We start from the raw sequence: 26229 nt of genomic DNA on the forward strand, positions 1-26229 counted from the left end.
ATATGGTTAGAAATCATAATATAAATGGCCAAATAAAACTATTTTGAGATTCTAACTTTCTGTACAAGTGTTGCATTTAACACTTTGTACACACGATACTGACTCAAATAGCTGGATCGGGTATTGTGATAATGGGGCCGATTTATTCAATTCAATTCTGTGTTTGTATACTATATACATCATATACTGGAATTTTAATTCCTGTTTAAGTTTTGACCAGTTTATCGCTACAGTAAAAAGGTTTACACCTGAATTGTAATTCCTGTTAATTTTGAAGATTTTTTAATCAAGTTGTTGGTGCATTATTTATTATTTTAATAATAAATAACAATTCAATACATTTATATCCATGTATTTATTTGTTACATTTTGTTTTACAAAAGCAATGTTTCAGGCCTGATGTTGCCTCACTCATAAAAGAATGATCCAAGTCACTTCCACACAGTGAGGCATACAGCTTATTATTAAACACCAGCATCGGATCAGTACTCGGTGTCGGCCGACACCCAAAGCCCAGGTATCACTAATCGTATTGGGCGCTGAAAAAGTTGGATCAGTGCATCCCTAACTGTTAAGTCGATAAATTAGATGACCATTGCTTGAAACGACAAATAGGGCAAATAGGACAAACGTTGCAGGTGGATTTAGTTATACATTCTGTACATGCAAATCCATGCATTATAATTTCCAATGCCCTCCGGTTAACATACATGGCATGTCTGAGTGATCTCATATCAAATAGAGTGGGGCAGTGACAGTGAGCGCCACGGAGGTATCAAGGACATTTCAGAGTGAGTTGGGCAGCAGTTGCGTGGTGGCTCTGCCGCAAGCATGGGACCTGGAGGATTAGTGTCCAATCAGAGTGGATTTGATGTTTACTGACAGCACATGGGACTTAGCTGAGAGAACTGTATTTCATTTGTATTCAATGAAGCCGTGCGTCCTGCCTGGCCTCCCCTCCCCGCGCTGTGAATCTGGCAAACCAAAAGCTGGAACCTGTTGACGAGACAGTGCATCATCGGCCGCTTCAGGTACGTGACTCTTCAGGAGAGGGTGAGGGTGAGGGGTTTGGGGGGTGGACTCTAAATCATTGGCATCATCGCCATCATCATCATCATCATCCACATCACCAGATACGCTTGTATCTGGTTCACATGACGTCACGGTGGGAAGTGGAATTAAACAGGCTTTATTTAGTTGTAATCCCTCATAGCAATCGGCAGAGCGAGTAAAATGTCCCAGAGACGGGAGAGATAAACCGTATTGGATTAGTACAAGCCCCTGCCCATCCCAACCTATAACCAACCTATCCACTCCTTTCGTTTTTTGTCTTTTTTTTTTTTATCAACATTTGGTGGCCAGCTACAGCATGCACCCTGCTACCGTGTCTTTCATGGAGTAGCTGCTAGCTCTTTAGTGTATTGTGTTTGTGTGGTTTGGTGTGTTGTGTTTGTGTGTGGTGTCCTCTTTCCTTGCGCACAACAAGCCAGCATGACCAGAGATTAATTATTCAAGGACTGCCAGCCAAAGGGGGAGTCATCTGATAGTACGGACCTACAATATTACAGCCTGATAGCAGGTGAAACGTTAGACCCTGCTTCATCTTCTTTTTTTCTTGTACTACTCCTCTCTGCGTTCCATTTTTTGGTGCTAAAGTACATGAAGACTTGAAAGACAACTTTCAACACAGCTACAAGTGGAAATCTTTTTCTGTTTTTTGTTTTTTTTCCTCCCTTAATCTTCTCTTTTTTTTTTGCTTTTTTGCCAATGCTTGCCCCTAACAAACATTTGAGTCTTGGTCGCTCCCACAGTTGGGACACATTAGGAGGGAATGAGGGTCAGTGGGACAGGGCTGAGAGTGTCTACGAGCAGCAGGCAAGAGTAAACGGCCGGCGTAGCTCCCTGTCATACGGAGAGGGAGGAGGCTGGTACGAGCCTCCACCAGGAGTGCGTCCCCCTGACCTGGATTTGAAACACGACCAGTATTCCTACCAAGACTCTCCGTACGGACAGGTTTACGCAGACCGACAGGACCCACGGGGGCTGAGGAAGGGCTCTGTGCCTGATCTAAACCACTACGAACGTGCGCCCATGGCTCACCGAGGATCCATTCCACATCAGGAATACTATTCCCATGACCCGGCCATGACTCCACGGCCACCTGAGGGCTTTTACCGGCCAGAACACCAGCCTCCACCGCCTCACCCGCTCAGTAGGTCGGGGTCTCATTTTGGGATGGCACCTGGGGCTCGCGCTGTGTGGGATCAAGGTCAGGGAGGAAGAGCAGGACCTCAAGCCCCCACATCGCCTCTACCTCCTCCTCCCCCTCCTCCGACCGCTCATGAGTTGAGTCGAGCTTATAGGGAACCTGGTGCTGTAGTTGCTGCCAAAATGATGCCAGATGGCCAACAGCGCATACCCTCGCGAGAGCCATCTCCTGCTCACTATGGTATGGAGCATGCATCCCCTCGGTATGCCAGTGAGCCTCCACCTCTGACTGGTCAGCCGGTCTATACTGATGTTAATGGCCGCCCGTTGGATTCGCAGCAAGCAGCTACCTGTCTAGTAGTAGATCCTGTCACTCAAGGTATGATTATGAGGCAAGAGGCCACCTCACCTTACACCATCCAACAACAGCAGCAATTGCAGCAGCAACAACAAATACAGCAGCAACAGTTACAACAGCAGCAGCTTCAACAGCAACAAATACAACAGCAGCAGTTACAGCAACAGCAATTTCAGCAACAACAAATACAGCAGCAACAGCTTCAACAGCAGCAGTTACAGCAGCAGCATCTTCAGCAAGAACAGTTGCAGCAGCATCTGCAACAGCCCCTGCCACCTCCACCTACCATGCCCATCTCAGACCCTAACCTTTCTATGATGGCTCCACTTCCTGCACCACCCGCCCCAGTGCAGACCGCACCAGTTTCTCCGGCCGCACCTGCCCTTGTGCAGGCTGTCCAAACTTCAATCCCTCCTCCCCCAGTCACCCCACATCCTGCTCCTCTTCCCCCCACTGCCCCACAGACGCCTTTACCTGTGGACCCCAAGAAGGCAGTTGACCCTGAGTTCCTTGCACTGCTGCGAAATGAGGGCCTCTCGGAGAGCACCATCTCCTCAATTACCCATCAGGGATTTGACTCCATTAGCATGCTGGCCGTTATGGAGGAGAACGATGTTCGCACCGTCGCCCCCAACCTCGGCCAGGCTCGTGTACTGTCTCGCTTGGTCCACAACTGCAAGCGGCCCGTTGAGGCTACGCCAGCCCCCTCCCAACCTCAGACACCCATGCGAGGCCGCTCCAATAGCTTTAGCCATCGCTCAGACATCTACCACCACCAGCAGCAGCACCATCCAACGCACCCGTCACAGGCTTTGACCGTGGACCCCCATATGATGCACCCGCAGTCCCCTGGGGCCATGCAGACCATCTCCCCAAGGATGGGCGAAATGATGGGTAGGAGGCCCAACAGTGCCCCCTCTCAGCACCTCCTAGAAACCTCTGGAGGCTACCCAGGCCAACCACCTCGCTCCCCTGGGCCATACACTGGAGCACTTATGCCTGTTCAATCAAGACCGATGTCCGCCTACTCTTCTGGGGTGACGCTGTCAGGGATGCCCATGCATGGTATGCAGATAATGCCACAGCACATGACTGGGTCAATGCCTGCCATGCCAGGGTCTATGCACTCCATGCAAGGTATGCCACAGCAGATGCCCCTGTCCATGCCAGCTTTACCACAGCCACCACAACAGGTACCAAAAGCGTACTCTACCAATTACACAGTGCCCATGGAGCTGATGAAGAGGGACAGGAACATACTGCCATTGTCACCCATGCACAGCCCTCACCCCAGCCCTCAGCTGATGCGTAAGGGTGGGGGTACTTCAATGGACAATGCCATCGTCCCTATGGGAGCACCAGGCCAAAGCCAAGGTGTCCTGGCTGCTAACCAGAAGTTAAGTCGACGCACGGGTCCACCAGTCATCGTGTCCACTATGGTGTCTCCAGATACAAGTAAATTCTTTTTTATTTTTCTCCTTTCATCCTTATCATCCGTTGTTTGTCTGATTTCTTGATACATTTGGTCTTGCTTTCTCTTGGCTGGTTCACATGTTTTTAATAGATAAGGAAATTGATTTGTGCTAGAGCTCTTAATTTTTTTTGCATACTTTATGTAAGACACCATTCCCCCATTCCTCTCGTTGCTTTGAATAGCTCCACAAAGCAGTGCTGCTGCATTGTTAAGAATCATATCATGCTTTCACAATTTGGTTGACGCTTCTAAGAGCCCTTCAGTATACTGAAAGAAACAACTTGAGTATTAGGTTGCAGTCTGTTCTTTGAAAAAAAAAAAGAAGGCACCAGAAATGTGTTTTCATCCTTCATTGTGATGAATCCTCGGTATGTGCATACCATCTCTGTCAAATGAGTGTTTGTTTTTATTCTGGTTTGTGAAACCATCATTCAGCTGAGGAGCATGTGAGATCCATTTAGCTGAATGTGGTTGCTGGTGTGTAATGCATGATGTCTGACCTTAAGAAAGTCCAAACACAATGAGAATTTAAATGGAGCATTTTCTTTGTAATCGGTTTATCTTTCTGGTCAGTGCTGTCATTTGTTTGCTGTCCCGCGTTTGTTCTCATTACATCAACAATGGATAAATGGCGTGTCTTTTCTTCTCATCTAGTCCAGTGGAGCGAAATCTAAATTGCTTGCTGCCTATCTCTCTTCCAAAAATGTTGTCTAGCTTATGATTAATACCGTAAAAGGATAAGTTTTGCGTAGACATTCTGGCAATCCATTCCCTGTCCTACTTTTGGTGTCTGCATTTACCCTGATCCTAAAATGATACTTGCATCCCGCTGTCTCGTCTGCTTATCTCTGTGAGAGCCAGATTTGTCAGACCTTCCGTATACTTTGTGTGAAGTCCTTTATTATTTCCGTAATCTCATGCAGTTCTTTTGTCAGATTGACATATCGCCCCATTAAATGCAACACAAAACGACATTGATGAGGCGCAATATGGAGGATTTGGGAGGAACTGCTGTCAGCACCGTTTCTGATACCTTTTAAAAATTTGAACAACTGCACACTGTCTTCATGTTACAGTCTGTCAGTCGCTGCATTCATGTGTGAACACTTCACATTAAGACTTCTCTCACCAGAAAACTCGGATATTGTGTGCAGTAGTATCAACGGTCTCCTGGCGTGCATGTGTGTTAATTTGCAATGGTGTGCATGTGTGAAAAATATGTGATTGCATTTGCCACAGTCTACTTGCAAAGATATAATTTTTTCTCATTTAGCTCGTATTGACTATGTAATGCCCTTGGTGCGTAATTGGAGCAAAAGCTCAGGCTTTCTTAAAATCATATAATCTGCCTCAACTATACAATATTCATAAAGTTGCATAATGGTGATTGCGGCATTAGTCGTACAGTATGTACTGTGGCTCTTTAGCTGTGGTATCATTGTGACTGCAGCTGTTTTTGATGAAGTCCTTTCTGCTCTGCCACGCACCATCTCCCCTGCACAGCCCCCAAGCCCCTGTTGTTGTAAACATGGATGCCTTATTGCATTATGATAATAAGGGTGCATCAGAGTAGCCTGGAAAGACTTCACAGCCACTCAGGCTACACAGCCGTCCTCCAGTCCTGCTGCTGTCAAGGTGTACCACTGACCTGCATGAAATAGCAATTAGCTTCGTCTAGTTCTTCTTGAACAGATTTGCTCACAGGGATCAGACTTTACATTTGAACCGGTGGGTTAAAGGCAGACTTTTCATTTTATGGTTGATTTTTTTTTCTTTCAGCTGAATGTATTGAATATGCATCCCAAATTCATGTTTTGATTCCAGTTTAAAATGAAATGAATTCTGTCAGTGGATCCTTATGGTGTAATCCCCTGAATCATTTACCCATTACAGATTAAAGCAGCAGTAGGTAGAATTGGAGCAAATATCATTTAAAAAAATATATATTTTTATAAAACAGTCACTATATCCTGACAATACAGGTAATCTGAAAAAAAAACATGTGCCTCTGTGTCCTCCGGTGCTCCTAATGACATCTACAAGATTTCACAGGCCGGAGGAAAACAACCAATCAGAGCCGAGCTGGAGCCTTGCCGTCTCTGAGCAGCTGTCAGTCACTCACAAACTCCGATCAAACGGTCAAACTAGGCAACGCTGATCAAATATGAATCAATATTCTGTTACTGTAATGCCTATTTCTCTCCTCAAATGTTTTCAGAAACATCTTGTAGTGTACTGTTTAGCTGTAAAATGAGAAAGTTTATAACCTGGTCGCCATGATGAGATCAGTTGAGGAAATACCAAGCACCGCCCACCAGCCGGAGCAAACTTTCTAATTTCACAGCTAAACAGTACACTACAAGATGTTTCATTTTGTTTTAATTTTTTGTGAGAAATCGGCAGTAGAGTAACAGAATATGAATTCATATATGATCAGCGATGCCTAGTTTGACCGTTTGATCAGAGTTCGAGAGTGATTGACAGCTGCCTCCATTGAATGAACAGCCAATAGGAACGCTCTCTCTCTGAAATGACCTGTGATTGGCCAAAGTCTCCTGTTACGGGCTAGATTATTCTAGTTTAGTCTAGTTTTCTCTAAGACTACTTGAAATACAATATGCTGAAAGGTTATTATGGAATTTTTGCCCAATGATGCCAAAAATATTCTGCCTACTGCCGCTTTAATTCAACATAATAAAAGCTGCTACATGAAATTATCTTCTTTTCACACCCACGGCCTGATAAAAGTAGCCTATGTTTCAGACATTTTGGGCAATAAGGTGCTGATTTCTCCATCAACACCCGCTCACCAGAGGCTGACTAGCGGCATCACTGGACAGATAAAATCGAATTACAGTGCTGATGGCCGATTGTGTGATTGTGTCATTTTCTCTGTGCAGGTTGTAATGAGAAGAGAGAGGAGGGGTTTAATCCTTCAGATCCTCCATTTCCACTGCTGCACTAATCCACAGATAGTCCCAGTTTGTTCAGACCAGCCTCCTGGCTTTCCTGTGAGTCACTACCGTACATAGCCAGTAGGTTAAAATGGACTTTAATGGGGGCCAAGGCAGACAAGGAAAAATAATTTAACTTGTCTCTCTGATTTTAAGGCCCGAGAAAGCAGATATTAATAGATCTCCATTGCTTGACCGTCAAAACCGACTGCTGCTCTTAGCACAGATGCTTTGGAAAAGGATTTCTTCAAGTCTGCCACTTACACATACATGGCATTGTTAGTACACACGCAGTCAGCAGAGTAGACCTCATTTGCATGTGGCTGACATTTGTTGCTTTGGTAATTTCATCTGTTAATGGACACAGCCGCAAAGCTGCTCTGAAAGCATATTCCTAAATTGTATGTTGCTAGGCAACGTGGGTTTTGGTGGTAATCGTAGGCAGATTTGCTCCTGGTTAAAGGGTCGGTTCATTGTCAGAAAACACTGCAAATTTACATGTTACTTCTTTTTTTTTTTTTTTTTTTTTCAGCCAAAATGGCTGGCTGAGCTAATGCGTCTGGAAGAAAGTATTAATTAATCATATTCATTCACCCTTTTTCATGTGGGATAAATAAAACAAGGCTTTTCTTGCCTTTTTTTCAAAAGAATTATGCATTTCAGACCCAACAAAGTATGATCCAGCCTTTCAGCTAAAAACCTCATTTTGATATTTTTGTCAGGTAGACAAATTACATTGTGATAGCAGCAATAACATTTTGCATTCCTTAAAATCCAGTTACCAGCTCCTGGTATTCTGACAACCTCAGACAGTTCATTAGCTGCAGCATGCACAACCAGAAAGAATATCTCCCTGAACTAATAGCCCTTGTGTAAATACAGATGGCATGCCCCCGCCCACCTCAGTATATGATGCTTTGTGGAATACCCTTGAGCAAGACCCCGCCTTTATATGACTAACTAGGCCTTCCCATCCCCCACCCCGGCATAATCACCGCATATGATACTGTGGGACTTCCACTCTTTTGCCTCCACCCTGCGGAGTGCGTTGGCTTCCTTCCGTGGACTCTGGCCAGGCGACCTGATGCTAGCTCAGGTCAGTTCTGCTCTGCGTGACACACTAGCCACAATTCTTTCCTCCTTGCTTTGGCCTATAGCGGGATGATGGGGGAGGGTGGTGGCATATTAGTTCTGGAGATGGCAGATTATGTATTAACGGGGTCCAGGTCAAAGCTTCAGGCAGTTGTTACACTGAGTGAGGGATTAAGGAGAAGAGAGAGAGAGCGGGACGGAGAGAGACATAGTGCTGCTACTGAGAGATGATGATTGCTGGCAGGGGGAGGGGAAACGGGGCGTTGACAGCTGTCAGTCAACCTTGGACTCTCCATGGAGATGAGGCGAGCTGTCAATGTTGCTTTGAGACTTTGAGGGTCAAACTTTGGCCTTAATCTGGGCTGACAGTCAAAGGTTGTTTTTGTTATGCTGCTGGTCACTGGTGATATATATATATTTTTCTTTCTGACCTGAGAGTGGTTTACCAGCGCCACAACCTTGAGTAAAGCAGCCATTGGATTAAACTGGGGTTGTTTTCAGAGCAACGAAAGGACAGACATGGACATTATCGTAATTGTGCCTTTGAACATTTAGAGCCTCAGATGTTTTTAGTTTTTAAAAGTGAAAAAGTGAGTAAAAGTACTGTTGATTTTGTGCAGAATCGCAAATTAATCGCACATTTTTTATCTGTTCAAAATTTACTTAAAAGGGAGATTTGTCAATTATTTTATACTTTTATCAACATGGGAGTGGGCAAAAATGCCCCTTTTGAAAATGGCCAAGCCAGTTTTTTCAGTTTGGAGCGTTACTTAGCCTCCTTCTCAACAAGCTAGTATGACATGGTTGGTACCAATTATCTTTCTGGATGAAACGTGAAAAGTATTATCAACATTTCTTTGCCACAGAGTTTATTTTCCGCAATAATCCAAAATCCAATGGAACAATCCCACTGGCTTTTTGTCGAGGGAACCAGGGTAATGCTAACTTCCTTGTTGGCCTACAAAAAATACGTCAACATTTTTTTATTTGCAGCAGCTCTGATCGTTGCCTCTGAAAAGCTCCTTCCGCAATGGCAGCGGAGGCCCATGGGTGTTGTAGTATTTAGAGCCAAACCAAAAAAAGTGTTGATTTCTCAAAACTCGAAATAACCAAAGTGGATGGCCGTAACATAAAACTGTCATCTAACTATCCAGGATACTGCTGTGAGGAACATTGGGGATCATTACCAGAAAACTTCCAAAACCAGCCTATCCTCCCACATCACAAACTCTATGCAGCCTGTGTGTGTAGGATTAAGTGTGCGTTGTTTGTACGTGTGTGTGCAATGTGCAAACTGCTGTTGGCAGGTGTGGCGTCAGCTGTGGCACCGAGCAGAGTTCCTCTCCCCCACCAGATGTTCCACTTAATATCAGGCAGTGATTTCCTTTTCCCTCATGAGCGGATAAAGTCTCTGGTCACACGCTGCCAGGATTTGATCTATACAAATCTCAAGTACTCATTTTCTCTTCTTCTCTTTCTCTTTTTCTTTGTATAAATTGATCCCAGTTTCTCTTGGTCTCCCCTCCCTTTGTAAATTAATCTTTGTTGGAAATGATTTGGCTATGACACCCTCCTAACTCAAGAGAGTAGAGGTAGGGGGGGGGGGAGATATTTGAGGTAATGGGAGAAATATGTCTCTAAACAAACGTCATACCCAGCTCAGCACATTCATTCATGACTGTGGTTGCGGGTTACAGAGCCCGTCTGCAGGAAAATGAGGCAAACGAGGAAAGTAAAGATGGGAGTTTATTATACCCAAAGACAGCAGAACGAACAGATGAGAAGATACAGCTAGAGAGACCAAGGGATGGAGTTAAATACAGAGAGGGCTGCTTTAGATTAGATAGTGAAGGATTGACTGCTTTGGAGGCAGTGATAGAGTCTTAGAAATGGGCGGAGGAGTGCAAACGGGAGATTACATAAATGGAAACTCTGTCATTGCCATCTTGGAGCAAGTGAAGGAAGGGAGGATAGCAGGAGGACGTCTCAAGTTTTTGTTTGGTTTGTTTTTATTATAAGAATAAGAAACACTTTGTAAACCTGAATTCATCAGTGTCATGGTCATTTTTTGGTCCGGTTTAAGGCTGCTACTGATGAGTTTTACAATATTTTTATTTATTTGTCGGATTTAATCAATTTATTACTTGGTCTTTAAAATAGCTGAAAGAGAAAAAATGGCCTTCACAATTTTCTTGAAAAGCCTGATTTTTTTCTTCTTCCATCCAACAGTCCAAAACCACAAAATATTCCATTTACATTGATGTAAAACATAAATGAATTTGTTTGTTAAATGAATGACAGAATGAATGAATGATCAATACTTTATCGAAATGGTTGTCAACTTATCGATTAATTGAGAAATAGTTTCAGAACTAGCTTAGTGTTTTGAACTGTAACTCCAAGCTTGCTGTTCTGTCCTGCAATTCTTTTTCCTTTTTTTATTTGATAAACAACATCATTATCTCTGAGAGTGAATGACACCTGTCGGCTCCGGCGTGTCCGTTTCGGTTTGTTTGTGGATGTAGTAGTAATAATATTCTGTATGGGTGCCATGAAAAGAAAGTGGACCTTGAAAGGTGTAAAGTCTGACCGTGCAGGCGTAAAGCTCTCTGGTCAGTTTGCTGCTTCCTTTCAGCGAGACTTGAAGTGATTAACTGCAGTTGTGGGAGCAGAGACGGAAGAAGGACAGGCACAAGAGGTCACATGCTCAAACATAGAAACGAGAAGCTGAAAGACCCTGACTCCTATCCTCCTCATCTAAAGTCATGCCACCTCTTCTCCTCACCTTTCCTTTTCTCTCCTCTCATCTCCTTTCCTCCTCCTTCCTCTCCTCGCACCTCCTTTCCTTTTCTCTCCTCTCATCTCCTTTCTTCCTCCTTCCTCTCCTCGCACCTCCTGTCCTTTACTCTCCTCCTCTCCTCTTCTTTCCTCTCCTTTCCTCTCCTCTCTTCTCATCTCCTTTCCTCCTCCTTCCTCTCCTCTCACCTCCTTTCCTTTTATCTCCTCTCCTGTCATTTCCTCTCCTTACCTTTCTCTCCTCTGCTTTCCTCTCCTTCTCTCTCCTTTCACCTCCTTTCTTTCTCTCCTCTCTTTACCTTTCCATTTTCTCTCCTATCATCTCGTCTTGTTTTCTTTCCTTCCCTCTCCTCTTGTCACCTTTCCTCCTCCTTCCTCTTCCCCTCACCTACTTAACTTTTCTCTCCTCTCCTCTCATTTACTCTCACCTCCTTTCCTATTCTCTCCTCTCATTTCCTCTCGTTACCTTTCCTTTCCTTTCCTTTTCTCTCCTCTCATTCCCTCTTCTTTTCTTTCCTCTCCCCTCCTCTCCTCTCCTCTCCTCTCCTCTCCTCTCCTCTCCTCTCCTCTCCTCTCCTCTCCTCTCCTCTCCTCTCCTCTCCTCTCCTCTCCTCTCCTCTCCTCTCCTCTCATCTCTTTTCCTCCTCCTTTCCTCTCCTCTCCTCTCACTGCCAACCGAGGAGTCACCCTGAATAATTCATTTTGAGAAAATGAAATCTTCACGGGTGTTAAACCAGAATGAAGAAGAGACAGAGCTGACCATGTTCTCTGTATGCAATGTGTGTGTGTGTGTGTGTGTGTGTGTGTGTGTGTGTGTGTGTGTGTGTGTGTGTGTGTGTGTGTGTGTGTGTGTGTGTGTGTGACGAGGCGTTCCAGAGCTCGACACTTTGCTTGGCTGTGTTTTAACAAAAGCGAGGGGGAGATATGTTTAGAGGTGCAGATGAATCTCATTTGCACCCGAGGAAAATATTATACATTTCTCAGTAGGCATGTCAGTCGTGTTCAGGATCACCCGGGACTGTAAACGGGATTGTGTTTCACAGTGTTTTTAGTCTCACACAGGGAGCAGGATTTGTGTGTGTGTGTGTCTGTATGTGTGTGGCGCAGCCATCACTGCATAGCATATTTGATCCTAAATTTATATTATGTTTTTTCTCAGATATTTGGCCAAAACACACATTTCTGAGGAAGCTAAACTTAAGGCAGCCAGTTACTGGATGAGTCAGTATCCCACTGTGTGTGTGTGTGTGTGTGTGTGTGTGTGTGTGTGTGTGTGTGTGTATTTGTTCACTGTTTCATTTTTCATGGATGCCTGTTCACACTCTATTTGTCTAAGCCTGCAGCATACATGAGGGATGTAATAAGCAACGCCTTCCCCCAATCATCCCCCCATCCTCTCTCTCTCTCTCTCTCTCTCTCTCTCTCTCACACACACACACACACACACACACACACACACCGTCTTGCACATCCTCTTTTACATCTCTTTCTCTCTCTAATCAGGCCAGTAGGCTCAAGCCACAGAGAAAGGAAAAGGTGGAGGAGGAGAGTGATGGTGTTGGAGAGGTGGAGCGGTGCACAGACGGGGTATGAATGGGAGAACAAGAATTTATGTGCTGCGATCGCCTCCCTGAAAACAAAAAAAAACTCAACATCTGTTGTCCACCTGCAGCTGTGCCATCTCTCTCTCTCTCTCTCTCTCTCTCTCTCTCTCTCTCTCTCTCTCTCTCTCTCTCTCTCTCTCTCTCTCTCTCCCTCCCTCGTGTTTCCCACTGCCCCTCTTCTCCTCTCACCCTCACTCGTGCTTCAATCATTTGGCAACAGCACATCATGTAGATCACAAGAGGCAGATGGGATGGTGAATTTTAGAGGTCAAATTATCCCGTAGACCCCTCTCCATCTCCCTCCAGTGCTCTCTTTTCATGAATGAGGCTTTTTTACTCCAGGCCTGGTTTGTGGGCTCTGGTTACATGTTGTAACCAAACCTCCTCAATGGAGCCCTTTAAACTCACTACACTCCTGTTGAACTTACAGTGAATACATGCAGTACACTGTTATACACAGTACAGTAGAGTGTAGTGCGTTGGTTTTGTTCTTTATTTGCTCAGTTTAAAACAGAGTAGAATGGATTCATTTGTCGTCAGAGGGCTGCAACTAACAATTATTGTCATTGTTGATTCATCTGTCAATAAGCTTTTTGATCGATGATGTAGACTATAACATGTCAGAAAACAGAAAAATGTCAATCATGACTTCCCAGAACCCAACGTGACCTCTTCAGATTGCTTATTTTTGTCCGACCAACAGTCCTAAACCCCAAAATATTCAATTTACGATGATGTAAAACAGAGAAAACACTTCTGTAAAATTTAGAAATGAACAATGTTTGCATAATCACAGATTCTGGGTTTGTCAGTGAATGAAAAGGAGCAGATTTAATGTAAGTGTAAGAATGTCTATCAGTATTTAGGTCTTAAAACATGCTTTGAGGGGATCTTTAAACTTAACTTAAAGGGACTGTTTGTAACTTCTTACATGTATAAATCATTGCGGGTCGGTGTCCCATGCACGCTCGCGTGTGGCTACGCTGTTCAGACGAGACTCCAACAAAAACTACACGGAAGCAACAAAACCGCAAAGTTATATCTAGTGAAGCCCGTCTTGCAAAACGGTGTTGGCCGCGGTCGAAGGACGCGGGGGAGACCGTAGCTTTGGTCTCCAGAGCCGGAGTCTCTTTTGTACTCTGCTCCTCTGGCATATACTAATACAATTTTGAGGCTGCAACTAGCAATTTTCATTATTTATTAATCTACAGATTATTTTCACGATTAATTCATTGTTTGTCTATAAAATCTGAAAAATTGTAGTAAATGTCCATCATAATGTTCCGAGGTGACGTCTTCAAATTTCTCTCCCACAGTCCAAACCCAAATATTTTTTTGTTTACTATGATGCATGATGAAGGAAAAGAAGCAAATCTTTTGAAATCATTTGAAAAGCTTGAACAATCAAAAAGTTTGACATCATTTATCAAAATAGTTACACTACTTAACCGTAATGGATGACACATTTTCAGAATGCATGTTCCCTCTACAAAACAGTGTTAATTTTGTTAACAAAAACTATGACCAAATAGGCTTGTCAATGACCTTTTTTTTCATGACTAACACAAGATTAGAAGAAACAGCACCGACATCAGTAAACACTAACGGTGACGATATCAAACATGCAATGTTTGCACTGATGAAAAAAGACGAGACTAAAATGTAGTTTAAAAAATACAAACTACCGAAATATCTCTTTATTTTCATCACCTTCCACTTCCCCTCTCTTTGTTACTCTCTCTGTCTCAAACACACGCACCACGCCATAGTGGTGACGCTTAGTCAGTCTCTGTCCTGTGTGGACGTAGTCACTGTGACGTCACCCATTGGTTTGTGGACTGCCGTTTTGAACCTTGAGTTCGGCATTTCGTCCGTCGCCGTCATGGTTTTTGGCTGGCACCATCTTCATCATTTGCAACCAGAAATGAAAAGAAAGGGCGGAGCTAAGTACAAACGAACGCTGAAGAAGATATTTTCAGGTGACCAAAAAGGTTGTAATTAAACTTTCATGAACTGAAACCCACTGTGAAAGGGATAAAATTCGGACAACGCCATGGCGGCCGGTCAATCACAAGGTAGCCACGCCCTAAAGCATCCCCTGCTTTATGGTCTATTTGACTCTAAATGGGTCCATAATTTACTAAATGAACATCATGCTGTATTGAAGAAGACTTGAAACTAGCGATTCAGACCATAAACTCATGTTTACAAAGTTTAGTGAATAAAGTGAGAAGTAGGCTCATTTTCTCATAAACTTCTATACAATCAGACTTCTCTTTGCAACCAGAGGAGTCGCCCCCTGCTGGCTATTAGAAAGAATGCAAGTTTAAGGCACTTCCGCATTGGCTTCACTTTCCAGACCTCGGAGTTGCAGGCATTTTCTTCTAAAGACTGAGGATAAATGTAAAATAATTAACAGTGTTGTGTCTACGTCTGACGACCTGGAAGCCCTTCTTAACCTTCATTATCAAAATCCTTTTTAAGTCGTTAGTCTGAGACAATGTGTGGGGCTGCCCTCTCAGACTAGCGTAGTAAACATGTTAATCTGTTACTCCTGTGCTTGGGTTTAAATCTCAGGATCAATTAGACGCCGGGAAGGATTCTGAGTGTTACCATAAGTTCACATGTAGGAGTTGACTGTGCTTGTGTCTGCAAGAATACACACACTATCACCACTCTGAGAAACAGTGCTTGTTCTGATCCCCAGAGAGCTCAGTAGCAGGTGTGTGGAGACTTGTAGATATTTTTACATGTGGGAATTAATTTTGCAACTGCGGGATTTTCAATCGAGAAGACAAGTTCACAGATGTCTTTGCGTGTCATTCCTCCGGTGTGGTTTTGTGCATACAGGTTCTATATCTGTCCTGGTGTGAAACAGTCATCACCTGTGTGTGTCTCTGGATTTGCATGTACGTCTCGGGGTCCTTTGTGCAAGCATGACAAGTGTTGACGTGAACGCCGCGTTGAAGCCTGGAAATGAGGCGCTTAATGGCTCTTTGAACGGCAAAACCAATCAACTCCTGTTAAAGAGCGAGGGTAACAAAATTGCAGACCGAGATCGTGAAGGAGAGTTTGTGAGCGAGAGGGAGCGAGACTGAGAAGAGAAGGGGGGGAAAGGGGGCTGGCACTCTTAAAGGACCATGAAGGCCAGATCACAAATAATAAAACAGAGAGGCAGGGAGGGAGGGAGGGAAGGAGGGAGGGGAGGGAAAAAAAAAAAAGAGAAGGAAAATATGTTGAGCGAAGGGGAAGGTCGGAGAGAATGGAAGAGGGAGTCGTGCGTGTGCCAGGAGCGCTGCACCTCTCGCTGTGACTGGTGCTCTTCAAGGATTTTTTACCCCCTCTCTTTCGTCTCTTTTATTTACCTCCCTCTTTCCTCTCCTCCTGCATAGCTGTGGCACCGGCTTGTTTTCTCTGTCTTTTTTTCGTCTTTTACCATTTTTCTCCCCCCACCCCTTCCTCTCTCTCTCTCTCCTCTCTCTCTCTCTCTCTCTCTCTCTCTCTGTCTTTCTGTGACTCGCAACAAAAGGCTGACGGAGTGAGCCTGACGTCTGAATGAATAGCCCAAACCTGCCGTGAAGGGAGAGAAGAGGGAGACGGGAGCAGGGAGCAGGGAAGAGGAGGCTGAGGAGAGGAAAAAGATACAAGTGATCTGGCTGAAGAGGCGGAAAAGAGGAGGACGCTCAGAAGTGCTGATTGCCGGCTGAAGACGAGTAGAGATCCAATTTTTTTTTCTCTCCCTCCCCCCCCTGGTTGGAGATTAAAGGAGTTGACGGCGCCGCTTCTTTAACCGCACGGGGGGGTGGCGATCGTAGTTCTCGCTCTCCCGTCCTCCCTCTCCTCGCCCACTGCCCTCCTGTGCCACCTTCCATTTTTTTCCCCTCCCCTCCGCTCAAGAGTACCAGTCGTCTGAGAAATGGAGCTACTGGGAGTGAGGTGACGAAGGAGGACAGATTTGGAAACAAGCAGTGGGAGAGAAAAAGAAGACAGACAGAGAGAGAGGGAAGGAGGGAGACTGGAGGAGGAGGTAGAGAGGAGAGGATAACCCCAGGGCATACTGTGTGAGAATACCCCCCAAACCCCACTTTTTTTTTTTTTTTTTTGTCCCTCTCCACCACATTTCCTCTGCCATGTGCAGCTCCTGATTTGAAGAATGTGGAGACAGCATTTCCCAGGCAAGGAGCATGTTTCACATTGTCTTGAGCATATGTGTGTGTGTGTGTGTGCATGTAGTCATCAAAGGTAATAATAAAAAGCTGTGGTGTGTGTGTGCGTGTGTGTGGGTGTGTGTGTGTGTAATGGCGAGAGTTGGGGGAGGAGGGATTTGGCTTTAAGGCTAATGAGCCTCTTATGTTTTTGCAATGAAGTGTGTCATGAAAACAGTGTGTGCATGCATGAGGGCAAGCACCCATGCGAGTATATCAGCGTTTCCTCTGTTTGAAACCACAGAACTCCTCACAGCAGCGAGAGGAGGTGTCATTAGACGGGCCGTCGTTTGAAGGGTCAAAGGTCACAAAAGAATGGGCACACAAGCTCTATGCAGAGAGAGTTGACGGTTGGTCCTGTGTGTGAATGCTGTCCGTCACAGCGTGTGTATTCAGGCGTACACTGTGGATGTAAAGACGTATGTGGGGCTCGTTATCTTTAATAATCTATCAGTTAATCATGGCTCATTTTCAAATTCGTTTTAACGCAACTTGCAATCATGTGAAACTAGAAAACCTAAGGAATCCATTGGTACCAAGCATGTCATACCAGTTTGTTGTGAAGGAGGCTAAACAACGCTCCAAACCTACGCTAAATTTTGGTGAGGAAAAACTGTCATGGCCATTTTCAAAGGGGTCCCTTGACCTCTGACCTCAAGATATGTGAATGAAAATGGGTTCTATGGGTACCCACGAGTCCCCTTTACAGACACTTTATGATAATCACATGCAGTTTGGGGCAAGTCATAGTCAAGTCAGCACACTGACACACTGACAGCTGTTGTTGCCTGTTGGGTTTCAGTTTGCCATGTTATGATTTGAGCATATTTTTTTTATGCTAAATGCAGTACCTGTGAGGGTTTGTGGACAATATTTGTCATTGTTTTGTTGTTAATTGATTTCCAGTAATAAATATATACATCTTTTTGCATAAAGCAGCATATTTGCCCACTCCCATGTTGATAAGAATATTTAATACTTGACAAATCTCCCTTTAAGGTACATTTTGAACAGATAAAAAATGTGCGATTAATCGTGATTAAAAATTTGAATTGATTGACTGCCCTAATAAAAACAATCTGTAATAAAAAATTACATTTAAAATATAATTTCGACCACAAAACACTAGTTTAATCGTGGTGGGACTCTAGGGGCTCATAATCATCTCCCCATTTTCCCCAGCGTTGTCGACATCGCAGAAATACCTCGTTTACTGTAAATAATCAGCGCCGTCAGAGTAAACATAACTCTTAGAGGCATTGGGCTGAAATATTCAGTCAAAAATGTGTTTAATTTTCATATGGCACCCTTTTGATTCTGCAGACTGATATGTGTTAAATGTGTTTTATACTTCTTGATTTTGCGTCCATGGTTTATAACTGTCAGTGCTTGCCTGTGTGGACGTAACTGAGCTCAGATTCCTAATCTCCGTCTCCTGCCAGGTTTGTGTGTGTTTGTGTGTATACATGTTCCTGATCTGCACACACTCGCTTGTGTGTGTGTGTGTGTGTGTGTGTGTGCATGTGAAGTAAAGCCCGAGTGCACTGTCCGCTGTTCATCAGCACTGACAGCTGCTTTTGTCTCAGGACCCCGGTTGTTTTCAGGCCTTGCTAGCGAAGCACAAAAGACAACATTTAAAGAGGAGACGGTGATGGATGGATGGATGCTCTCTTCTCTCACGTCGTGTTGTATTTACCACTGACACCACCTGTGATATCTTTTTGTCAGCATATGTTTTCATCTTTCTTCCTCCACTCTCTCTTACACTTCTACATATCCTGGCCTCCTCTCTCATCCTTTTATCTCTCCCCTCCCTCGCCCCCCTCTTGGCCGGGCGTTTGGGTGGTGATAAGTTTGGAGGAGGGCAGGCGGAGGGAGGACAAACAAGGTCTTTGTGTGTCCACATAGTGGAACAAGAAGCAGGCCGGGGTGGCGGCGGTGTAGCCGGGGCGCTGATAGGGTCCGGTGGGGGCCTGGAGGAGGCAAGTCTGCCAAAAAAAAGATTACACCTCCCTTCTTTTTCTACCGATGCCAGGGGATCGTAAACACACTCAAGAAAAGTAGACACTCCCAAGAATACAGGCGCCGGTTTCTTCTTAACATGCATGCGCAGTTATAGAGTGTATCATTGCTGTTTTTATATTGTATGTAGCATGCAGGTGGATGTACACAACCAGCACTGAGAGAACAGAAGTAGAGTAGAAGGGAGCATTGGCATTGAGAGCTGTGAATGCCCTTGAACATTTTATTCAACAAATCTGTGACATCCCGGATAATCACTGATCATTAATGGTTATCATCTGTGGGTGTGTGTGAAGCTAAGTGCAGCCAAACTCTAAGCGCGTGTGTGTGTGCGCAGTAAAACAGCGAGCATGTTTGTGCTCCTGATGCCTCCCTGGAAAATGCCGCAGAGAAACACCGACCGTGTTTGGGGTTGCCAGGTTGGGTGGCCCGTGGCACGTTGCCTTTTGGGGGCCAAGATTTGATATCACGAAATCAAGCTTTTCCTGTCTCACTGCTGCACTTGCCACAAAGAAAAGCCCACTGGGTTATCGGCTCAGCCCCTCCCCTCCTTCTCCTTCTCCTCCTCCTCTCGCTCTCGGACTATCCCATCACTGAGGCCCCCAGCTTGGGAGTTGCTAGGTAACCAGAACCAGCTGTTGGTCCTAAGCCCGTTGAGCCCGTTTTTGGCTCCGCGTCAACTGCGGAGTAGTTTTCTCTGAAAGCTCGCTGTGAACTCAGCGACCGCTGCTGTGGCCCTGACATCATCTTGCCATGGAAAATCTTCCTCACTTCCTTTTGTTTTTGCAGTTTTATTGTTCCACTGATGCGGGGACCGGTGTGGGAGCGTCCGTGGCATGTATCACACCGGTCTCAGTAATTTAGCAGCATTTCATCACCTTTCACACTAGGGGCGAGAAAGAGGCAAGCAGAGAGTGAAAAGAATGAGTGGTTTACTGGGAAGAAATCACCTGTAATTTAGAGTCAGTTGAAAAAGACATCAGGATATAAAAGAGTCCCTTAAGTGTGTCTCTCCTCTGTGAGGTGAGGATACTAAACTGTCTCAGAAGGCTATTAACAGAGATTTGAGATGGCAGAGTACACAGTGTAATTATTCAGGAAATCACAACAGTGCAGGTAAGTTAATACGACTCTGCGGTCCCCAAGTGGACAATTTACCTTTCAGAGTGTGGGACAACCTCACAAACAAGCCACAAGTAAATCTGTGGGGAGCGCGTCAACTTCCAAATGAAATCGTCTTTGTAAACCAGCCGAGGCATGCTGGAGATCCGTGAAACCACAAAAACCAGAGCACACAATCCGTCCGAGAATAGAGCTTTAGAAATGGAGATAACCGGCGTAGTGCGATGTTATTAAATACCAATTTAAAGATTCCAAACCCAAGGGGAGAAACACAGGTTTGAGCTGGGGTTTATTTTTCTTTCATCGATTGTTTGTGCTCTATTTAGGAAATGATCCTTCTCCCTCTGAAAACTCTGACTCACAGCGTCTGGCAGCAAAGCTTTCTGAGCCGCTTTTCCAAGATCACCCCTTCCAAACGAGAGAATTAGACACCAGATCGTATTCACTAAGGAGAGACATATTTCTGTGAGTTTTTTTTCTCTCTCTCTCTCTCTCTAGCGTTTAAAAAGATGACTTCTATTTCTGTTGTCTGAATCCAAAAAGGCTTTTTAGTTTGGAACATCTGTAATCCATTTGTGGTTTAAAGTACGCTCTAACCAGCTCTTGCCAAAAGTTTTCTTACTTCCTGGAGAATCATGCAGTTTGTGATTAGCGTTGGCTAAAGGATGATATCAGTCTTAGTCCATTCAAGCTTCCCTTGAGGGATGTAACAACACATGACCTCCGCTGGATAAGACCGTCTGCTGTCACACTGAACACGGTTTAGTTAGTCAAGCTGTTGGCTTTGTTTTCTTTATTACTTGCTGGCTTACAGACAATGCTGGCTGTCGAGAAAAATACTTTGGGTACAATAACAGGAAATTGACACAAGCAATTTGCATTTTTATCCGAATGACTACCAGCCAAAATATCCTAGCGCCTAATGTAAACCATCTTTAGTCATTTATTATTTCTACTCCTGCTCCCAGAAGTTTACGTAACAGCAAGTAGGCACTTGAAAAACGGCTCTGTGGTGCATTTTTGCCCCGCTGAAGAATTAGTCTGGGGTTTTGTCTGGTGTTGGGTGGGACTCTGTGTTTGGACAAGGACAGTTCTGGCTTTACTTTTGTTTCCTAGAGTCCAGGTTCTGGTTCTGGCTGCTCGACACTGTCTCACACAAAATTACATTCCCATACAACTAAACTGCATAACCAAAATACGCTTTGAGTGGAGCGTATTTTCTCCCGGATTACAAATCCCAGTTTAAACAGTTTTATCCGTTTTAAACACGTGATTAACATTGTAAATGGAAACAAAACAAAACGCAACAAAACTACTTAGTTAGGTTTAGGCAACAAACCTTCTGGGTTAGGCTTAGTTAAGAAAAAACATTATGGTTCGTCTTAAAATTACGTAAAAAACAATTGCAAGAAATGACTATGTTTCACACGGGACACAAACATCAGTATCCCGGGGGTGTTTGTTGAGTCCGGTGTTTGTTAGACCCATCCATCTCCCCTTTCTGCCCACCAGCAGTGGATTTTTTTCGCTGGTTATACCCGTCATTTCTCAATAACGTTATTCAATAACATTTTTATTCAACATATTTTCATTCATGGTCACTCGATATACTACGTCACCTTCTCTGCGCGTCGCTTGTTGTACTACGTCACTCGCTGCGGCCGTCTGCAGACGTACAAAGGTATTTGTGATACATAAAAAAACAAACGTAATCCGCTACAAAGTACATTTCCTTCCTAATTTAACTCAGAATGCAATTTAGTTGTATGGGAACGAGATAGGGCCGGGCTGCTGGGTGGGGCGACTGACAAGCTGCTGCCAAACTCCCCAGGCTGGTGTCGACACAACTGGGGAGGGAGAGAGAGAGAGAGGGAGATGGATGTTAACAGAAAGAAAGTGGCAAGACATGAGTTAAGTGAAGTAAATATAAAGAGCCATAGGCGATCAGTTTTTTCATTCTTTAGTAGCTGGACCTCTGGCCTACAAGTGCTGCCATGAGACCAGCTGCTGTGTGATCAGTGGGGGTGGTAGGAGCCACCCTAGGGTGATTATTGGGATAAGTCTCACTTATGCTTTCCCCTTTTGTGCTCTTTTTACTAGTTTAGAAATCCATAACTTGCCATTTGAGATGAAGGCTGACGTAATGGTGCGTTTTCTTATTATTTGATTTCTTTTAACACAGAATAACATGATCTCAACATGACCCAAACTGTCTTCTCGTAATACATGATAGATACAAATGTGCCTAATTCTCTTCTACAGACCTAAGGTAACCGTTCGCAGTTATGTTACTGCTTACATTTAACATCAGCAGATGACTGTTATTACAGTCGTCTGCAGCTGCAAGCTAATCTGAGTCTCTGTAATATTCCCCAAGGACCAATCATGTCCATGTGGTAATCAGCATTTAGTTTACAGAAGCCGGCAGTAACCAAATAAGATATACAGTGAGGCAGTGTAATATTCCCTTAATATCACTACCAGAACTGATCATTTCTGCTTGTGGTTCAGTAGTTCTGCTGTCCAAATAAATTATTCCAAGTAAATTGAAATTTGAAAATAACAAAATAAGTCATTAAAGCTTTTGCTTTACATATTTGAATAGTGTTATCTGATGTAAAGGAAAAAAAGCTGTGATTTTGTATACCTTTGCCATATTGTGTTGTATATCTATATCAGTAAAGATATTCTTAATCTATATTGTGGTATTGATTTCAACCATATCACTCAGCCCTGTTTCTTTTTCTTAAAAAAAAGCAACAACAACCCAAGAAACAAAAAAAAAAGCACATATTTGTTTGTACGATATCAAAGTTGTCATGATAGCAGGTTATATTCTTCAACATGAATCAAAAGTACACCTCGACCCTCCTAAAACAAACCAAATGTTGTTTTCACACAGTAACAAACTGAATGATTTGAGAAACATAACATTACAATAAATACAATACAGAAATAAATACCAAAAAATACAGGACAAAAACTAAGGTGAATTTTAAAAAAAAATGTTGGAGTCTTGCAGTAGAGTTGAGTGTAAGAAGTCAACACCACATACTCATGCTGCATGGTAGCACTGAAAGTATGCCTGAAAAGGCGCCCTGACCTTATACATGTTCTTATCAGATCCACGTACAGTGTAGCATATATTTTAAGGCAAGACATTCTCTACTCAAGCCACTGAAAGTGGGTTGGTGGAGCAGCTTCCTTTCATCTGAGTATTACTGCTCGTCTAGAAGAGTGGCAAAAGACAGAGCAGTACCTTTAGTTGTAGTCAAATGTGCATCTTGAAAGAGTTTGAAATACATCCTCCAAAAACATTTATGACATCACTCTTATGGATATATTTTTTTTTTTAATTTAATTTCAGAAATGTGAGCTCTTGGCTGGGAGCCTTTATGGATATAGCTACAGCAAATTTTTTTTCTTTTTGTTTTGTTTCTCTCCCCTGTGTGTGTGTGTGTGTGTATGGGGGCGTATGCGTGTGTGCGTGCATGCACGGGGACGTGTGTACGTGCATGCATTCACTCAAGTCAAAAACAAGTATATTTTTCTATATTGAAAATATATTGTTGGTATACTAGGTGTGTACTGTGCTTTTCTGAGGGTATACTTGCAATATATATTTAGTGCTTCATTATATTTATAGTGTGATAATCATTGATTGGCTGTAAGTGTAATCCATACTTAAAGGTAGGGTTGGTAGTGTTGTTCAAATAAATTTTTTGTTCTATTTGTTGAAATTCTCGTTACATCCCGACGTCAATCAATAAATCACATGCTGCTTGCTTGACACCTGTGAGTAGTAACAATAGCCATGTTCGTTGTTTACGTTGATGATAATTTTGGGGGAGTGTCTTTGGAGGGAGGCCAGAAGGGACGGACTGTCAGTGTTGCCGACTTGGCAACACTGGGCTGCGTTTTTCTGTTGGATCATTTTTTTAATCTAGTGAACTCTCGGTAGTTTCTCAGCATTACCGACCCTTTTTCAAAGTGCACGCATGAGATGTTTATGAAACTTAGATTGTACATTAGTAAATTTATTAAAATGGTATTATTTTGGTAGGCCAAGAACACATCAATAGTATAATCTCATTATATTCAAGCGCATCTTGAATAAGACTTTTAACACACAAAACACAACCTGAGAGGTTTCAATATAACACAGCTTTAGTTTACTTTCTGAATAGATAAAAGGGATACTAAAGTGCGGTTTCAGAAAATATACGTACGTAGGGCTGGGCAATATGACGATATATGTCGTCAAAACAATATAAAAATGTCTATTGTATACATTTTTCGATATCGTTTGTATTGTGATAAGGCTAGGCCTATATTTCTTTTTTCCCACTATAATTTCACTTAAAACGTATGCTCATTTTGCACTCAAGTTCGTAAAATGAGAAAATACACAGTACATTTTACTTTTGATCTTATTTGTCAAGTATTTAATTCACACAGGAGTATACAAAAATAGGCTTTAACATGTGGTTATTCAATATAGAATATTTATTTATTGGATTACCAGAAATCATGCTATATCATGATATATATTATTATTATTAAGATATGAAATGACCTATATCGTGATAGAAGATTTTGGCCATACCGCCCAGCCCTATACTGAAGTATACTTTTTTGTTGGTTTGTGTGTTTTGTTTACCATGAGCATAGAGGGAAGGGACGGGGGATATGAGGATACTCTGTGTACTGTTATGTTTGCATGTTCACCCTTCGGTGATTGGTGATTATTGTGCACTCAAAAAAAAGTAAAAGAAATATGATCTCTGTGGACTATTTGAAATTGGCGAGCACACGGTGCACCTGCTGGAGAATGTCATCCCATATGTCGACAACTCGGCCCTTTTTCTAAATAACATTTCCCTCCTGACGCAGTTAGTGCAGTTGAAGCTTGTCACTGAGTGGTTTAAGAACTTCAAAATGATGGCGTAAATGTAGTGTAGTGAAGTGTAGTTTACTTCTGACAGCGTGAGACTGGAGACTAAAGCCCCAAAACTCATTAACTTTGATGTGACAGATGATCCCTGGAGGGACGGTGATAGGAGACTGTTACAGAGCCTCAGTCAACAACACCTTTCCAACACAACGTGTGTTTATTTCTTTGTGAGTACACATTATGATTGCCCGAGCAGTTGTGGATTTATTACTGTCTAAACTAGGGCTGTCAATCGATTAAAATATTTAATTGCGATTAATCGCATGATTGTTCAAAGTTAATAACGATTAATCTGTTCCAAATGTACCTTAAAGGGAGATTTGTCCAGTATTTAATACTCTTATCAACATGGGAGTGGGCAAATATGCTGCTTTATGCAAATGTATGTGTATATTTATTATTGGAAATCAATTAAGAACACAGAGTAATGCCAAATATTGTCCAGAAACCCTCACAGGTACTGCATTTAGCATAAAAAATATGCTCAAATCATAACATGGCAAACTGCAGCCCAACAGGCAACAACAGCTGTCAGTGTGTCAGTGTGCTGACTTGACTATGACTTGCCCCAAACTGCATGTGATTATCATAAAGTGGGCATGTCTGTAAAGGGGAGACTCGTGGGTACCCATAGAACCCATTTTCATTCACATATCTTGAGGTCAGAGGTCAAGGGACCCCTTTGAAAATGGCCATGGCAGTTTTTCCTCGCCAAAATTTAGCATAAGTTTGGAGCGTTATTTAACCTCCTTCTTAACAGTATGACATGGTTGGCCAATGGATTCCTTAGGTTTTCTAGTTTCATATGATACCAGTATCTTTACTTTAGCTTTAAATCTGATCCCGCCACAACCTAAAAATCGCAAGTTGCGTTAATGCCTTAAAGAAATTAGTGGCGTTAAAACCAATTTGAATTACCGCGTTATTATCTCGTTAACTTTGACAGCCCTTGTCTAATCCTGTCCTCATGTATGATAAACATACTGCCATTTTCAGTTTTCTTTTTCTCTGGCTGAGTTACTGAGAGAAGATTCAGTTCTCTCTGTCCAAAACCAAAGAGCTCCTTGAAATCACTGGCCAGGTATCCGAGTCATTAAGACCCTCATTAACAGCCTTGTTAGGCGTTAATTATCCGCAGATTCATCAAGTGTTAAATGCGGTGCCACGTTCTGCCTTATTAGGCTGGAGAAAGGCTATTAGCAAATAGGATATAATTAATCAACAGCAGTTTGACCTACTTCCTACAAGTGACGCTGCTTTTTTCCACCAGCGGCTTCTTGCTTATGCGTGTGTATGAAATATATAAGCAAGTAATTCTGTGTTCGCTGCTTTTCTGTCCTTTCATCTCGGGAGTGTGTGTTACTGTGTTTTCATGTGTGCACGCGAGGCCGCGTCTGTGTGAGTAGCGGTACGTGTCCTCGTGTGTGACTGTTAGATGAT

At 43.3% G+C, this 26229-nt stretch overlaps 2 protein-coding genes across 6 annotated transcripts in view; both read left to right on the plus strand.

The window, feature by feature from the left end:
- Positions 1-26229, plus strand: part of LOC141773944 (C-terminal-binding protein 2-like) — a 91666-nt gene that overhangs the window by 43704 nt on the left and 21733 nt on the right. Inside the window, exon 2 of one of the 5 annotated variants that reach the window (XM_074646139.1) lies at positions 16016-16661. The exons of 3 other annotated variants lie outside the window; for them this stretch is intronic. In XM_074646139.1, coding sequence (XP_074502240.1) covers positions 16640-16661 — 22 coding nt within the window. In that variant the 5' untranslated portion in view covers positions 16016-16639. Of the gene's footprint in view, positions 1-15716; positions 16662-26229 lie in introns of those variants that run through there. One more of the 5 variants, XM_074646142.1, reaches the window with a different exon arrangement.
- LOC141773942 (uncharacterized) lies at positions 1116-4334 on the plus strand. The gene has a single exon (XM_074646134.1). The coding sequence runs from the start codon at positions 1768-1770 to the stop codon at positions 4081-4083; it is 2316 nt and encodes a 771-aa protein (XP_074502235.1). The 5' UTR covers positions 1116-1767; the 3' UTR covers positions 4084-4334.

The sequence above is a fragment of the Sebastes fasciatus genome, chromosome 9 (assembly GCF_043250625.1).
Source record: "Sebastes fasciatus isolate fSebFas1 chromosome 9, fSebFas1.pri, whole genome shotgun sequence".
In the NCBI taxonomy this organism is placed as follows: Eukaryota; Metazoa; Chordata; class Actinopteri; order Perciformes; family Sebastidae; genus Sebastes; species Sebastes fasciatus.

Excerpts from the sequence above, each read along its gene's own strand:
- LOC141773942 (XM_074646134.1), top strand. The coding sequence starts at position 1,768 with ATGCTTGCCCCTAACAAACATTTGAGTCTTGGTCGCTCCCACAGTTGG.